At 44.1% G+C, this 16750-nt stretch overlaps 1 protein-coding gene across 1 annotated transcript in view; it reads right to left on the bottom strand.

Moving 5' to 3' along the window:
* HSPA9 (heat shock protein family A (Hsp70) member 9) overlaps positions 1-16450 on the bottom strand; it is a 360992-nt gene extending 344542 nt beyond the window's left edge. Inside the window, exons 1-2 of the mRNA XM_078653348.1 lie at positions 16247-16450; positions 14575-14633 (exon numbers count right to left, since the gene is read on the bottom strand). Coding sequence (XP_078509474.1) covers positions 14575-14633; positions 16247-16336 — 149 coding nt within the window. The 5' untranslated portion in view covers positions 16337-16450. The remainder of the gene's footprint in view (positions 1-14574; positions 14634-16246) is intronic.
* Between the last annotated feature and the right edge of the window lie 300 nt (positions 16451-16750).

Raw genomic sequence — 16750 nt, 5'->3', positions numbered from 1 at the left:
GCATCTTGAGTGGACCAGGAGGGTCCAGGGTGCTCCTCTTTTGGAGGGGAGCAAGGGCTAGTCTGGAGCAACCAGACCAGCAGTAGTTGTCGTCGTGGAGCGTCGTGAAGGGGTCACTAGCCAAACGGGCAAGCGACCTGGACAACGCGGTTGGCAGCAAAGAGCAGAAGGGTCCCACGCAGATCTCGTGGATGCAGGGGGGCTGAACTTCGGTGCTGGAGCTGCTCAGGGTCGGGGCTTCTCTTACCTCAAAGCACTCAGTCGAGGGTCACTCGGGAGTCGTGCTGGGCAAGCGTCGTGCAGTTCTGAAGATGGCCGGTCCCTCGAGGTCTCGTCGCACCCACGGATCACAGCTGGGCTGATGATGTAGGTTGAGGTCAGAGGTGCCAGGGAAGCCGGTTCTCGTCGTGCTGGAGCAGTCTTGATCCGAAGGAGAGACTGGCAACAAACCGCGATACTTGGTTGGTGCCTGCTGCTGCAGGGTGACTACTCCTTAGTCACAAGGGAGAATCTTGGGAAGAAGTCTGGAGTTCCTTTCGTGGAAAGTAGTTTCAGGATTCAAAGATGATCTGCTTTGGAAGGGGGCCAGTTCCTACCTTTATCCTGCAAAAAGGGGCTGGCACGCGACTAAGTCCTGCCCTATGGGTGGGACTAGGAGGGGGTGGTTACACCCCTCTCCTTTGGCGGGCTTTCCCCAGGCCAGGGGCTGGAGTGCCCCTGGAACTGGTTCCAGCCGGCCTATGCACAGTGAGCACCGGGGTGCCACGTGCAGTCACCTTCCTCTAAAGCCCTGCCTACCTAGGATACACAAAATCCTGTCTGGGACGGTGCTGGCACCGCCCCTGGCAGGAAACCCTTTGTCCTTGCCTCCTGGGCTGGGAGGACTCCCAGCAGCAGGAGGGCAAACTTGTGTCTCGGTGGCAGCATCCATCTTGTGGAGCTAAGGCTCTGTCTGACTTTAACCGGGGTTACAGGTTACATACATGTCGTGTCCCTCTAGAAGGGTGGAATGCTAACCCCGTCGCCAGAATTGGCGAGGGGTTAGTATTCCAATTCGTATGACACCTTACTCGACATGTTTTGATAAAGCGATACCAGAGTTGGCACATAACCGCGAGGATTATAATGCACTTAAGAGTATATGGTATGCGATATCATGGAAACGGCTAAGGGATGGATCCCGAAAGCCGCAGACAGGCTCAGCTCATCCCAGAGCACTCTCTCACACGATTCCAAGCACTCTGCCTTCAGGATTGTTAAGGCCTGCCATAGGAGTGACTGATAGGAGATCTGTGTGCCCATTTTAGGGTTAGATATAGGAATACTATATCTAAAGCAAAGGGTGATTACACCACCTTGCCCCAGCTGTCGTGCAGCCAGTTGTGTCAGATTTGGATGGCCAGCCAGGGGTGGCATAATACATGCTGCAGCCCCTGGTAGGCCCTGGGTACCCTATGCCCTGGGCACCTAAGGTACTCTGTACAGGGACTGATAAGGTGACTCAGTATCCAATTAGATATGTACCTAAGGTACATGGAATCCATTTTACAGAGAGAGCAGTAGGCCTGGGGTCCTGAATAGCAGGGCCCCAGGTCAACTAAGTCAGAAAACCAGCAAAACACCAGGCAAAAAGTTGGGGGCAACCATAGTCAGGGATCTACCCTCCTACATATACGATAAACTCTGGTTTTCAAGTGTTGTCCCTAAATAGAAAAAAATGTTTTTAAACAATTATTCTACATGAAATATGTTGTATACGCGCAAGATGGCCGCCAGGTAGGGGCTCAGACTTAGAGCTCCCGGGTTGGGGATTACCAAAACGGTATTTATCCCCCTTTAACCCAGCCATCCACCCTGCAGCACTCCTCACCATGAAGATAGAGCCGAAATCGTGGTGAGCTATATCTTTGGAAAGACACTCACGGGCAGTGTGGATCTACGGGAGAACTAGACTCGCCTCGAGGCCCGCACCCCATCCGCCCTCTGAGACCTTGGATTAGTGCTGTTTGTCCGAGACACCAGGAAGGTCTCGCCTCGACCCGTCCGACTCGTTGCCCTTGGACTGGCACTGGGATTGTTGCCCAGCGACATCGGAGAGGACTCTCCTCTTCTGCGCGACGCCCCTGCCCCGTCCAAATCGACAACCTCATCTGTGTTGTGGATCCGAATTTGCATGGCGCCCCGGCACTGGATCATCCGTGGTGAGGAGCTTTGGTCCACTTAAGCTTACAGATCTGCCTGCTCATGAAGAGTCGGCCAGTCTCCGGACCTGCAGCTGCTCTAGGTCTACGGTGCAGTGACTGGGGCTCGGTGCAATGCTTCCCCGATCTTGGACGTCTACTTCCAGGATCCGGCTGAGACTGTCCCGGTCTGTTGTCTCCTTCCTCGATCTGGAACCTGACTACAGCCCGATAGCCCCGATCAGCTGTCTGCTCAGCTGCCGTTGAGGGTGCCTGAGGATCCCTGGAGGAACAGCAGGACGCAGGAGTAATTCCCCGGTGGCAGGGTTTGGATCACAACGACAGCTAGCAGACCCCTGGATCACCACGGCATGGACTCAGCCGTATATAGGTCCCGCCCCTCCCTCCACCAGCTGAATAAGACAAGTCATCTGATGCACGCAGCAGGTCACGTTAGTGCTCAGGATCAGCCCTGAACTCCGCGTTGTTTTTGAGGCTACCTTTGTGGACAGTCGATTTACCCCGCAACTCACAGAGACTAACCCTCCCCGCCTCCACCAGCCGCGAGCACCCAGGAAACGAGGCTCAGTGTTTGGACACACCCGTAGTTAGGATCAGCCCGGTGTTCCCTCCATACTAGGTGCCCACATCATCATTCTAGCAACTGGCTGCCACAATGATTTGTCGATGGATGAGCTAGACCCTCGCTACCCCTGTGTTTCAGCCATGACCTGGGAGTCACCCACCCTTGTGTTTTGCTCGCTGACTGCGCTACTCGGTGCTTGTGCAATTGACAACATTGACTGTCCGGTGTTCAGTGCGAAGCCCCTGTTTGTGTGCCTGCTGAAAACTGCACAACATCTCCAAAATGGCACGCACAATTAACTAAATAGAGAAAGGACTACCTACCCCAAACCAACTGCAGAGACAAGATCTAGGATTCGTATCACAACAGGCCACTAAACAGATACAAATGACTAACCACTGCAATCTACATCTATGGACAGCGACATAGGACTATACCCAGGGTCGTATGACTCATGGAAAGAGCAATAGGACTACTCCCCTGAGACAAAACACTGGAACCTACATCAATTTACAGCGACATAGGACTACACTCCGAGAGGTATGATTCATGGAAAGAGTAATAGGACTACTCCCCTGAGCGCCCCTGAGCCATACTATCGCTGGATAAGCTAGCAGCCATCTTGGAGTGGCTTATTTATCAGCTATTTACAACATACCATGCGCCTGATTTAATCCTACGACTACATAAACCACAAAGGCATTGGTGATATTGCTACAAAACTGGGCAACCATGATCTATGACCATAAAGATTTATTCTGGCCTATATGCCACTTGAGACTGATCTATTTTGCCTGATGCCCGCTGGAGCTACCTGGTTTAGCTATAGGGGAGATGGGCCGTGGATTCCCTCCTTGGTCGTCACCTACCCAGTCGGTCTTTAGACAGACTTCCTTTCGTCTCTACGGTTGTCTCTTTCCTTATCCTCACTCTCTCTCCTCCCCTACCCCCCCACTACTTTCTCTCTTCTCTCCTCCCCTAATGTATTGCTGACTGTTTTATTTAATGTTTACTTGTTGTTCTTTTTCTAGTATATTGTTGAACCACATTGTTGCACTTCCTTCCGTCTCTCCCGTCGTCTCCTCCCGCATCCTCCCTCTATTTATATCTCTCCTTCCCTCCTCTCTTAATGTATTGAGACCGAACTATTTTGTCTGATGCCCAATGGAGCTACCTGGTTTAGCTATAGGGGAGATGGACCGTGGATTCCCTCCTTGGTCGTCACCTACCCAGTCGGTCTTTAGACAGACTTCCTTTCGTCTCTAGTTTTCTCTTCCCTTATCCTCACTTTCCCTCCTCCCCTACGCCCCACTACTTTGTCTCTTTTCTCTCCTCCCCTAATTGTATTGCTGATGGTTTGATTTAATGTTTACTTGTTGATCTTCTTCTAGTATATTGTTGAACCACATTATTGCACTTCCTGTCGTCTCCTACTGCATCCTCCCTCTATTTATGTCTCTCCCTTCCTCCTCTCTCAATGTTTTGAGACTGAACTATTTTGTCTGATGCCCGATGGAGCTACTTGGTTTAGCTAAAGGGGAGATGGGCCGTGGATTCCCTCCTTGGTCGTCACCGACCCAGGCGGTCTTTAGACCGACTTCTTTTCGTCTCTCCTTATTGTCTCTTCCCTAGCTCCTATCCTCTCTCCCGTGAATCTCTCCCCTTGCCTGCTACTCTGCCTACCCCCTGTCCTTTGCGCCCTTTGACTAAGCACTCCTTCTCCCCTTGTTGGGGAAAGATCCAATATTTATACTCTGGAGTCTCAGCGAACCTGCCGAGTGAGTCCACTGCGCTAAGGGAGCCACTCACACTTGAGGTATGGTATGGCACCCCTTGCCAAAGCACTCTCTCTCCCCTTTTTGGGGAAGGATCCAGTATGTAGGCCTTGGAGTCTCAGAGACCCCTCTGAGAGAGTCCACTGCGTAAAGGGAACCTCTCGCAATAGAGATAGGGAAGGGATACCACTTCCCCTGGGATCACAGCTTACTGGACTTTGGACGTTGCCTTGACTCGTCTACCAGTTTGTGTCCCAGTCACCTTTCCCCCTCCTCTCCCCATGCTGTGTCTCACCCTTCCCTCCTCTTTCCACCTTCATTATCTATATACTTCCCCATCTCCAACCCCCTCCCCTGAATCTCTCACCTTGCCTTCTTTTCCCCGTTACGTATTCGTGCTTGTTGTTTCTCGACCTTACAAGTAACTATGTTGCCATGCTCTAAGAACTGTGTAACCTTTGTAACGATGTAACCTGTAACTATGATCTGATGCTCATGTAAAGCGCTCTGATACCTCCGGGTCTAGCCAGCGCTATATAAAACTTTTTTTTTTTTTTTTTAAATAAAAGCAATACACATATTGGTACATATAAATGCTTACATACAGAGGGACATGCATGATATTGCTGTTTGCTTATGGTGCTTATGTGGGGAAAAGTCAATTCAAGTAGTTTTCTCAAGATAAGGGGTCGATCTTATGTTGGGGGGTAAACAGGCACATATTTTGGCTGCTTGAACAGAGAAGGATGTGCCACCCATGGTTTTCTTCTTGCATCTTGGGATTTTGAGGCGAGGTGCCACTCTAGAACGGAGGTTCCTATGATAAATGTGTTTGGTGATTTTATTCATGATGAAGAGCGGTCCCATTCCATGAATTGCTTTGTGGGTGATACAAAGCAGCTTGAACGTGGATCTTCTGGCAACCGGTAACCAATGCAGGGCTTTCAAGGAAGGGGAGGGGAGATGTGTTCTCACGGTTTGATATGCAAGAGTAGTCTGGCAGCAGTTTTCTGAATCCGCTGTAGTCTTTTCATAGTCTTTAAAAGGTGATCCATGGTAGAGGCTATTGGTGTAATCGAGTTTGGACAGAACAAGGAAGATGGTCGTTTGGACATTGTGTGGGAACCCCAAATGGGGGAAGATTTGCTGCAGAGTTTTTATAGTACAAAAGCTTGATCTTGCTAGTTTGTCCATTAGGGCATTCATCTATAGCGTGGAGTCCATGGTCATTCCGAGGTATCTTACTTCCTTCGATACTTTAGGCGGTGATTACAGTTCATCAGGCCAGGCGGTGTGCGGGTCATAATGTTTCCAATCCCCACATACTAGTATTTCCGTTTTGGAAGCATTCAATTTGAAACGGCTCCAAGTCATTCATTGATCCACAGCTTTGAGACAACTGAAGATTGGCGAGGTTCCAATGTCTTTGGGGCGTTCCAGTTGAAAGAGTATTTGTGTGTCATTTGCATAGTTCTAGCACGTGAGGTGAAGTTAATTGATCAGTACCAATAAGGACTTCATCTAGATGTTGAAAAGCATGGGCGAGATGATGGAGCCTCGAGGGACCCTAGCTTTTGTGGAGTACGGTTTGGACGAGAAAGATGGGGTATGGATGACATTAGTTCCGTTTTGAAGGTAGGACGTGATCCAGTCTAAAGCAGACCCCTCTATGCTGGCTTCGTAGAGTCTTTGTATCAGAGTGTCATGGTCAACCATGTCAAAGGTAGCCGAGAGGTACAAGAGGAGTAGCGCATCAACCCCATTACGGTCAACTGTGTTCTTCAGGTCATCCCAGATGGCAAGGAGAGCAGATTCTGTGTCTCTTCCCGGACGGAATCCTGTTTTGGAAGTCTTAAAGTATGGCATTGTCTTCAATGAATTGCGACATCTGGGCGAACGCTGCTCTTTCTATCAGTTTGCCCAGGAAAGGTCCATTTGTAATGGGTCTGTGGTTGTCAGTGTTCACTGGGTCCAAGTTTGTTTTCTTCAGTAAAGGGAGTATGTATGACATTTTGAATTTTTCGGGAAATATTCTGGTAGTTAAGGAATCGTTGATGATTCTTCTTACTGAAGTGGCAGCAGAGGTTGTTAGAAGAATTGTCTTGAAAGTTTGAGGTGGAGACAGGTCAGAAGGGCTGCTTGCTTTGACGAGGTCCATAAATTCATTGTGTGAAATGTGTGAAGGAACGGAGAGGCTGAGTTTAAGTATTCTTGGATTGTTATTTTGTAAAAAGGTTAGTGTTGGTACTTTGTCTCTGTTTTAAGTATGAGTCCAACATGTCTGCTTTGTCCTTGTAATGATTTGCCAGTTTGTCTGTGACACCTTGATGAATGGGATGAGTTGCTTCTAGGCAATTTGGTATTTTATAGAATTCTTTATTTACACATTTAGCCTTTTGAATTCTGTCTGAAAATTACCTTTTCTTTTTTATAGCCGACTTGTATAATGTTATTTTTCTGTAGGTGAAGTTTGTCTGGCTTGCTTTTTATTTTGAGCCAGGCAGGTTGCAGCTTTCTAATTTGAAGTTTCATGTCTTGAATCTCTGTATTTCTCCAAGGTGCTGGTTTTCTTTTGTTCTGAAGTGTGGTTTTGAGTGATATCAGGATATGAAAAGCTTCCTGTAGCCACCAATAGTTTTCTAGCAGAATGTATTGTTTCCAGATCAGTATTGGATGTTAGTTGTGTTTCTAAGTCTTCCAAATTGAGTTTGTTCCATGGTCAATAGGTGGATGCATGTAAGGTGGTTTTAGGTGAGTCGCTTAGTGTTGTTTTATGTTGGAAAGCAAGCAAATGGTGGTCTGACCATGTGACTGGAGTTATAGTTTGAAAGGTAACTAGTTCGGTATTAGCAAAAATGACAGAGGATTTGTCCAGCGATGTGTGTGGATTGATGACAATCTGATGCAGTTTCAGTGCATCTAAGCCAGTGATTATTGTTTTTGGATGGGTTGTATTGAGTTTGTCAAACCAAATGTTGAGGTCAACCTGAATGCATAAGTTGGAGTGTATTATTATCAGGTTTGAAATGGTTTCTAGAAGTGTGAATGTCGCCTTGCTAGGTGAAGGTCTGTAAAGGAGCAGGAAGGATTGCATCTGGTGAGAAAAGCCTCACAATTCTTTACGGAGATGTCATCTTTAGTGATATGTCATGTTTGCTTGAGCACAACAGCTAGACCACCTCCTTTTTTGTCTATACGACCGTTTGATAGCATTCTCAGGGGGTCGCCAATGTCTCAGTAAAGACTTGCACATCTTGTAAATGAAGAGGACCTGTAAGCGCGAACTTGTTTATTTATCCCATTTCCAGGCTATCTTCATTTATATGCAGCCAAAGGGCATTTAAAAAAGCATGGGAACTGTGACTTAAAAGTGCCATGGGGTAGAGGGCAGTCAGCGTGGTGGCAGGGTCAATTACTGGCACACCAAGAACAAAATATTCAGAACCTGATTTGAAGTGTTTTTTTAACTTCATGTTGACTGCATATAAAATAACGCACACACTGGATAACTGCGAATTAATCAGTGGGAAAGGCACTCAAAGTGTGAGAGTCTCAGAATGGAATCCTGCTTGAAGTAGTGGGTTATAGTGACTTGTTTTTATAATGCTACATGGTTCCTTCTTTGGCAGAAAGCACAGTGAATGTGTCATTATGTATAAATGTCATTACACACAGCATAAGAGAGGCTACAGCAAAATAATTTAGGCCCAGATTTATTAAGACTCCATCAGGTTTGTGTTACTTTTTTAACACAAACCTGATGTGTGTTGGTTTAAACAATCCAGCGAAAATCACGATTTGCACTGGACTGTACCCAAATAGAATGCAAGGCTGCGCAGCGCTACTATAGGGACCAGATTTAATAATGTAATGTAACAGTCACTTATAAAGCGCTTTGTTACTCATAATCACAATGACTTGAAGACAGAGCCAGCAGAACGAACTGGGGTACCATACTGAAGGTCTCTGACAGATCACATATAACCAGCAGCCCTTTGCCCCCAACATTCAAGGCACCCCTTGCTTTGCAACAGGTGTGCGATGCTTTTGTAATGCAAACCAACACAAAATGTAATGCTGAGATTTACAATCCAAAGAATGTCAGGCTTTGCATGTACTAATCAGTTTCAATTTTTGTTTTAAGCATTTACTCTTTTATAAGTCTCACATTACTGTGGATTATGAGCTACAGAAAAAAGTACCTCTCGAATGGTCTCACAAGCCCAAACCCCTGTGCTCAGCTCTGCTACTCCAGTCCTTGCCATAAAGTTTGAGGGTGTTCCGAATTCAAAAGATTTAGCTTAGGGGGACTCAGCGCAACAAAGTTTGAAGACCTCTGGCCTAGAGGAATGGCTTCATGCAGGACTGGAGCCATATCTCCAAACCATGATTTAGTTATGAATAGTAGGTCTGGTTTTGCATCGGTGAGAAGGTCGTAGATTTTTAGAGAGCGATTGAGCTTTTATTAGTAGACAGTTTATAGAATGTGCTTTGGTGACAGTGAGACTGTTTTGTAGAAGAATGATCAGTATTGTGTGGGCTAGTAGCGGGTGTGTTTTAGTGCTGGTATTATCTGTAATAGGATAGCAATTGTGTAGCTGTTCTGTAATGTGTTCCTCGACCAAGAGGCTAAGAAGGCATTTTGACAGGGTCTGCAGACACAGGTGGTGCATACGGTGTTTGAGAATGAGTTGGTATGCTGTGCTGGAATTTTGTTGTGCAGTAGACATGGAGAAACAAAGTTGTGATGTGTAGCATGTTGCTTATATTGCTTGAGTATGTTTAGGGCGGAAGGTGTACGAGTCAGTGGTGGTGGTGCAGCAGGTGGGTCATGTAGTAAGCTTCTAAATTGTCCAATGGATGAGAGGCGGTTAGAAGAGAGTTGATGTATGTGTGTTAGGTGTGTTGGAAGAGAAAAAGCTTTGCATTGTAGTTTGTCCATTTGCGTAGTTTGAAAGGTGGGCGTATGATTGTATTGTGTGACTAAGTATAATGAGGTGTTGTGCTTGAGAGATTTGCTTTTGAGGTGTAGAGAAAAGAGGTGCTGATGTATTTGTTTTATCAGATGGATTTGTTTGTATAGTATTGTTTGCGAGTGGAAGTTGTAAGGTAAAGAGGGTGGTGATGTGTTTGTGAGTAGAGTATGTTGTGTGTAGGAAGGGATGAAGTAGATTTAAGACTGTTTTAGACCGGTTTGCTGCAAGAGTTAAAATGTGTGGTGCTGTGGCACATTAGTGTTGTGTTGTGTTATTGTGGTACAAAGAAGAGGAGGGTATTGGTTGGACAAATGATGGAAGGCGGAGTATGGGTTTGTTAATGATAAAATGGGGTCTGTTAGGAGTTATTAGAGAGGGGAGTGTGTGTCTGAATAGGTTATAGTTAAGTATGGTATGGATTTTGGTTGTGTTAGTGATGAGTGCATTGGTTCGTGGTATAGGATAGAGTTGAGTACTGTTTGTAGGGGATGTTGGAAATGTGTGATAGTTGGGATAGAAGGGTATATAAATGTGGTTTGGGGGTTTTGTAGTGTATGCTGGTACATTGATTTGTGCATAGGGTTTAGTTGTAGTAAGTGTGGGTGTACATTTGGTGCGAGTGTGTTACTCCGTTTGTGCATGTTGATGGTGTAGGGTGGGAATTACTGAATGGGAAAATGGGCAGCATTTCTGGCCCTTGTCCCGACCAGGCAACTCCCCTGGTACTCTCCGCCCTTCGAGACTGTCGAGCTGAGACGCCCTAAGCCTTGGCCTTTTATAGCCCTAGTTGTCAGGTGACACCTTCAGCCAATGGGAACCCTGACCCTATCCAATCACAACACTAGCCCTAAAATCTAGAACCAATAAGTGTCCAAGAACTTACAGCCAATCTTAGCCCAAATCCAAAGCCCTAATCTCTACGTCTAATAAAAAAACCTAACCCTAGTCCCACACCTAGTCCAGAACCCAATCACACAAGAAAGCCCTAATCGCTACTTCCAATAGAAAATCTAACCCTAGCTCTAGCCCCCAACCCTAGTCCCAGCAACCAATCACATAGTAAGCCCTAGTCCCTACTTCCAAAAAAAGCCTACCCCTGGCCCTAGTCCCAAAACTACATTAATTGAATCACAGACCCAGAAACTAATCAGAACCCTCAAATACCCATTCACTGAGAAAGCTAACTTGAATTCAATAGAAACATCAGATACAACCACCAATCGGTGCACACATGTACCAACCAATATCATACTACATAAGGTCCCAGAAACCTCAGACTAGGTTTGCCGGCCAGGAAGTTGGAAGCTGCTCCTCTATTCAGAATCTCCTAGGAGACAGAAAGGCTCAATTCACACTTTGGACTTCTGCGGGTAAGGGCCTAACAAACTTTGTCCTCTAACAATTCTGTTTGTATAAAAACTTTACTTACTCTCCTAGACAAAAAGAACGAGTGCACAATCCCTATAAAACACAGCTTAAACAGCTCACAGAAGATTACTGTTGTCTCAGAGCATCCTCTGTACACTCTCAGATGTAGAATATCCCTGTTGCTAGGGGTGAAAGAGGGGTCTGGTTTCACTCACTTGCTAAGAAAATGGGAGCTCGGGTGGATTGCTTAACATACAGGTCTAAGCACAGAGCAAAGGAGAAATCAGGAAGGAAAACAGCCACGGGGAATGAGGGGAAAAACTAGATTTTGGACTGCAAATCCCACAATTCAACAGGTTAAATGAGAACAGTCATGGGCAAGTACAAACCACAGATTTAAACACAAACAAATGAGGAAGTATGCAATCACAGGCAGGTTAAAACCACAATTTTTAAACAACCACAAGCAGAACAGTTTAAAAAAATGCAATCACGTGTAGAGAAAATCGTTTTTGTTTTTTTTTATTGAGAAAAGAGACAGTACTAGTCTGCCTCCTTACCACCTCCTGGTCTTTGGCTCACTGCAATCTGGGGCACAGGGAAACTTCAACTCACAAAAAGGAGGTGAATGTTTTGGAGTTCACCCAGAAAACCCTTAAGGGCCCTGGGCAGGTGTGAGAGGAGGGCTCAAGGTTGCCTGGGAACTAAGGAGCCAATCAGCAGGCTTCGCCTTGCAGGGTCAGAGGGCCTGGGAAGCTACTCTTTTATTCAGAATCTCCCAGGAGACAGACGGGCTCAATCCACACTTTGGACTTCTGCGGGTAAGGGCCTAACAAACTTTGTCCTCTAACAATACGGTTTGTATAAAAACTTTACTCACTCTCCTAGATAACAAAACAAGTGCAAACTCCTCATAAAACTCAGCTTAAACAGCTCACAGCAGAATACTGCTGTCTCAGAGCACCCAAGTAGATTTTAGACATTTCTAAAATTGGCTTATAGGGCAATTTTTGGGAAAATCTGAATATCACAGCGATACTTTGGAGCATTAAATTTGCTCGATTTTGCAACATCTTCCAGTTTTGTTTAAAAATCAGAAACAATACCTAAATAATTAAAATGATGTACTTACTCAATTTTACCCCCCTCTAGATGGGAACTCATGGTCTTTTTAAACACCACCCATTACCATAATATAGGTTTTGGCTTTATTTAAGTGTAGGTCCAGATCGCGCATGAATGCTGTGCGATAAGATTTTTAAGTGCCAGAGTGGTCCTTGCCAATAAAACGGCATTGTCCGCGTGTAAAAGGATAGGGAGGGGGGGGGGTCGGCAAGACTATTAAGAGTATCTTTTGCGATGTTGATCTGGGTGCCATTTATTTTGTTGGTAAATAGGGCAAACAAGGAAGGAGCCTAATTGCATCCTTGTCGGACTCCCCTTTCAATTTTGAGTAATTTTGTACATTCACCTAAAAACTCCCATAGTGCACCATAGCGGTCGCATCCCTATAAAGCTCACTTATAAAAATTATAATGGCGATGTCCATTCCCATATCCTTTAAAATGAACCAAAGTTTGATGATGAGATTGTATCAGTCAAATAGCGGATGGAGACCTGGACATTTCATAAGGACAATACTCCGACCTTCTGTAACGCAGACTTTTTTTCATTATGCCTGGTTCTGTTTCTCTCTCCTTTTCTTTGTCCTCCTTTTTTTTCCATATAAGAGCAGGGGTGCCGTCTCAGGGTTTTGAAAGTTGTTATTGAAGTAATTCACTAGTAATAGGTCCCATATTTCATTCCATTCCCTTCAATAACCAGGATATGAAAGAAGGTGAAGTATTTATCAATTTTAAAACCTTGAAAACGACCACGTTAGACATCAATGCAAGTAAACCTCCCTTGGGCCTGCCCCTAAGGAGGGCAAGGCTGCAGTTTGGAAAGATTGATATCCATTGATAAAATAGGTGTGATCTCCCAGGTTTCTTGTATATTAATAATCTGAAAATTGTCCAGGGCAGTAAGCCACTCCTCGTTGTTCCACTTGCTATTATAGCCTGCTATGTTCCAGGTCAGAAGGGAGTAAACTAAGTTGTGTGCTCCCAAAGTATAGACATTTGTGACTTCATTGGAAGGGTCTAGGATATGTGGGCCCACACAGCTCAGATGTTCATAACACATACACCATTAAGTGCATAGAAAAAAAAAAGATAAGTAGTTCCATAAAAGCGAGCAGTGGAAGGATATATGTAGCCAATCAAAAAGGATGCTTAAAAGGCCATGCTGCAGAGGAAGAACAAACATGAGAAAGCATGCCATCAAATAAGCAAACAAATGAGTGACATTAAACCCAACAAACAGTAAGCAATGGGTAGATTCTAAATCCACTGTAGGTTTTAGATATGGTCCACAAGAGGCTTTCGCCTACATACAGCTTAAGGATGTCTAATTAGAGAGACCTGAAAGCAGCAGGCAAATTCATGCAGGAATCAGTTTCAGGGACGCACAGGAAAATAAGGTCTCTGGTAATAAAGGCAACAACTGAGGGCTGTACGGAAGTCAGAAAACAGATACCTCAGCTGAGGGAGTCAAGCTAAACAGTAAATAAAGCAGCACAAGAAAATAGTATGCTTTTTGAGACATTTGCCTTCAGAAAAACTCTGGGAGTCAAACGCTTTGGTACAAAATGACGACCAACCAAGGTAACACTACGCAACCTATTAGCAACCAAACATCCGAGTAATGTATTTGATCTGTTTGGAAATGTTAAACTAGAAAAGTTTTATGAACACAATGGCAATTTTGCGCCAAACACTCCGTATTCAAACAGTTTAGATACTTTATGATGTCCATGCTCTAGTACATGTGTACTCACAAACATTTTCTCAAGGGCCACAAAGTTTGGTCTGTGATGGGACTGGAGCCCAAATCGATGCCAACACAGTGGCGATTTGGGGTGGGGTGGGGGTAGCAGGGGTGAAGTAAAGTGTGTATAGGAGAAGCACAGTGCACATTATGAAACCAGAAAGCCTGAGGTTAATCAGCCAAATTGTGTGGAATGAAATAAACTTTTTATTTTGACGAAATGTTATATTTTTATACCTTTGCTGCAAAATAGCTTTGAAAATTAAAGGTGTTCCTACAGTTAAGTGGAGCACGATAACCTAGTTATTTTTTTTATTTATTTCAATTAAACTTTAAATAAAGGCTTGCTGTATATTTAACTTCTTTTTAATGTTAGTGCTGAGTTCAGTGCTGCTGTTGATCAGGGGGCCACGTGTAAAGGTCAAGAGGGTCGCATGCGGCCCCCGGCCGTACTTTGAGTATCACTGCTCTAGTATGTAGAAACAGGAATCCATTAGATTTGTGGGAGACATGAAACCTCCTTCCATGCACTAGTACTGTGTGATTGGTCTTGGATGAAATACTGCACAGTTACAACTTATCAGGAGACATTACTTGGAGGATTCTTCCATCTGCTGTCTTAGTAGGAGGTTCCTGGACACTTTCCATTACTGTTGTATAATATTTATAAAGCAAGTGGACTGTGATTGCTTGAGCAGTGGATATAAAAGCCACGAGCCTCCACGTGATTTTAATTCCCTGGTAAAGTGCAATGTTTAATTCCTCACGTTATATTATTTTACACATGAAACGTCCACTATTACATTCTCAGCATTACTTACGCATAATTCCGCCTGGATACTGATCTGATGACCTCTGGGCTAAATCCATTCCAGCTAGTCTGCAGACAAAGTAAAAACTTGTGTTATTAAGCTGTGATACGACAGCATTATAGAATCAAACGCATACTATCCACTTCAAGAAATGACAACTAAATAGTATTCCTCTCTCCCAACTTTACACCCCCATGCTGGAGGTGTATAAAAGATTTGGAAATTAGATTATTCTCGTAAATGAAGTGTTCAAAAACAGAACGTCAAAAAAAAGGTACAAACGGAACCTTTACTGAGAAATGTCATGTTAGACAGAACTTCAAAATCCTATATTGTTTTACTTAAACAATTCAGAAAATGGCAGTATTTTTAAAATAACTGTCCCATACATGCTGTGTCAGTCAGTTTTTGATTGACTTTATCAATTTTCTTTTAAAATGTATTCGATAGTTATCAAAAGATTTAATTGTATCTTAAATATATATTCAACTGGTTTTAAAAATGTATTTTTTTATGTTGTACTTTTATGACTTAACTGTCGAATAAAGTTTATGAAATGGAATATATATATATATATATATATATATATATATATATATATATATATATATATATATATATATTACACACACCCCTCCCGCTATATATCCCGCTATGTCTGCTACATTTAGTGCAAATTTGTCAAACGGTACTAAAGTTATAAGAAAGTCACAAAACATTTTATTAACTATCAAGACATAAGTGTGAACCCTTGAAGTCCACACAGCACCTTTTTCAAAAGTTAAAATTTCAAAAACTACATAACGGATCAACGCACAAATCAAGGAAAGCATCCCTTCTGATCAAAGTTTTAAATTCCTGACAAGTCTGTATGTGTCTGTTCAAAGACTTTTGCTTTAACTGTCGGCACAATTTCGTATGAAAGCTAAAACAAAAAAGCATATTTTATTAACACCCTTTTAACAAAATGGACATTCCAAACCTCAGCTGTAGACACAAAGTGAATACCAAATTTGGTGGAAATCCACCCACGATGAACACAGTTTTAGCCAAATAAATAACTACAATTTCAATGGAAAGTGAAGCTGACCCATAACTACACAGCGGCAGTCACTGTGCAGTAAATAGTCTGATGTCCGATTATGCATGTACAAAATCATCTTTTTGAAAATAGTGTAACCATGGATTGGGGAAGGAGGCAAAAGAATCTGAGTTAGAGGGGGTTAAAATAATCAAATCAGAAAAAGGCAAGCAACAGACTTGTCTACAAAATCAAGATCTGGTGGATGACACAGACACGGGAAGAGATGTGGGGTCGCGAGCAAAATAATAAGAGTTGGGCAGTTGGGAGTACGAAAATCAGAGCCGAAAGAACGGAAAACAGGGTCCAAACATAAAAAAACAAGTTGCGGCAAATACGTTAGTTTTGGGCCGTGTAACTGTTATAGGTGACCAACGTTTTAGCTCTCGCTTTTCTAGCAAAGTCTTGGGATGGGTGCTGACAGAAAAGGAGTTGTAAGGTAAATTAAGAAGCAGATTTGTGTAAAAGAAACAAGACTCAAATAGCGTATAATGACAGGCGACGGGAGGTGTGTGGAGAGTTGACAGGCAAGAAAGGGGCCTCCCCTGCAACCAACTACTTATAATTCCTCATTCACCTCCCTAAAGGTAAGAGACTTACCTGACGGGCACAAGTGCCAATGGCGCGACCATAGCTCATGCTCTGGGCCTTGGTTAGAAGGAGGGATGATCTGATGCGGAGTCCGAACATGGTGCAGCCGGCGGGGTAACCTTGGAGAGAGAAGCTAGTGAGCAGCACGCTGACAATTACACAAGGCAAGAGAACGAGGACAACCCACGCCGCCTACAACGTCACGTTCTGGAAGTCTCGAAGCACCTGAGCACGACACGGAAGAGGACAAGAAAAGATAGGCTGCCGGGCGGCCATTTTAAAAGGTGTTCTTTATCGCTGTGCATGTTAGATTTCACAAAAAATATTTGCTTTATATGAGACAAAAAAAGTATTTTCTAGCAGAGTAATAATGGCGTGAATAATTCATTTGTATCTATTTTATGTTGACATATTAGGCCATGCGTTTGTTAATTTGTAGTAGCCCTATGGATCTTCTCCTCTCCTGTGAGCGGCTTTAGCATTCACTTGTTTTGCAAATATTGTTTGTATTGT

The sequence above is a fragment of the Lissotriton helveticus genome, chromosome 7 (assembly GCF_964261635.1).
Source record: "Lissotriton helveticus chromosome 7, aLisHel1.1, whole genome shotgun sequence".
NCBI classification, from domain to species: Eukaryota; Metazoa; Chordata; class Amphibia; order Caudata; family Salamandridae; genus Lissotriton; species Lissotriton helveticus.
Note: the sequence above shows the minus strand (reverse complement) of the source record. Positions and strands in the feature narration are given on the sequence as shown.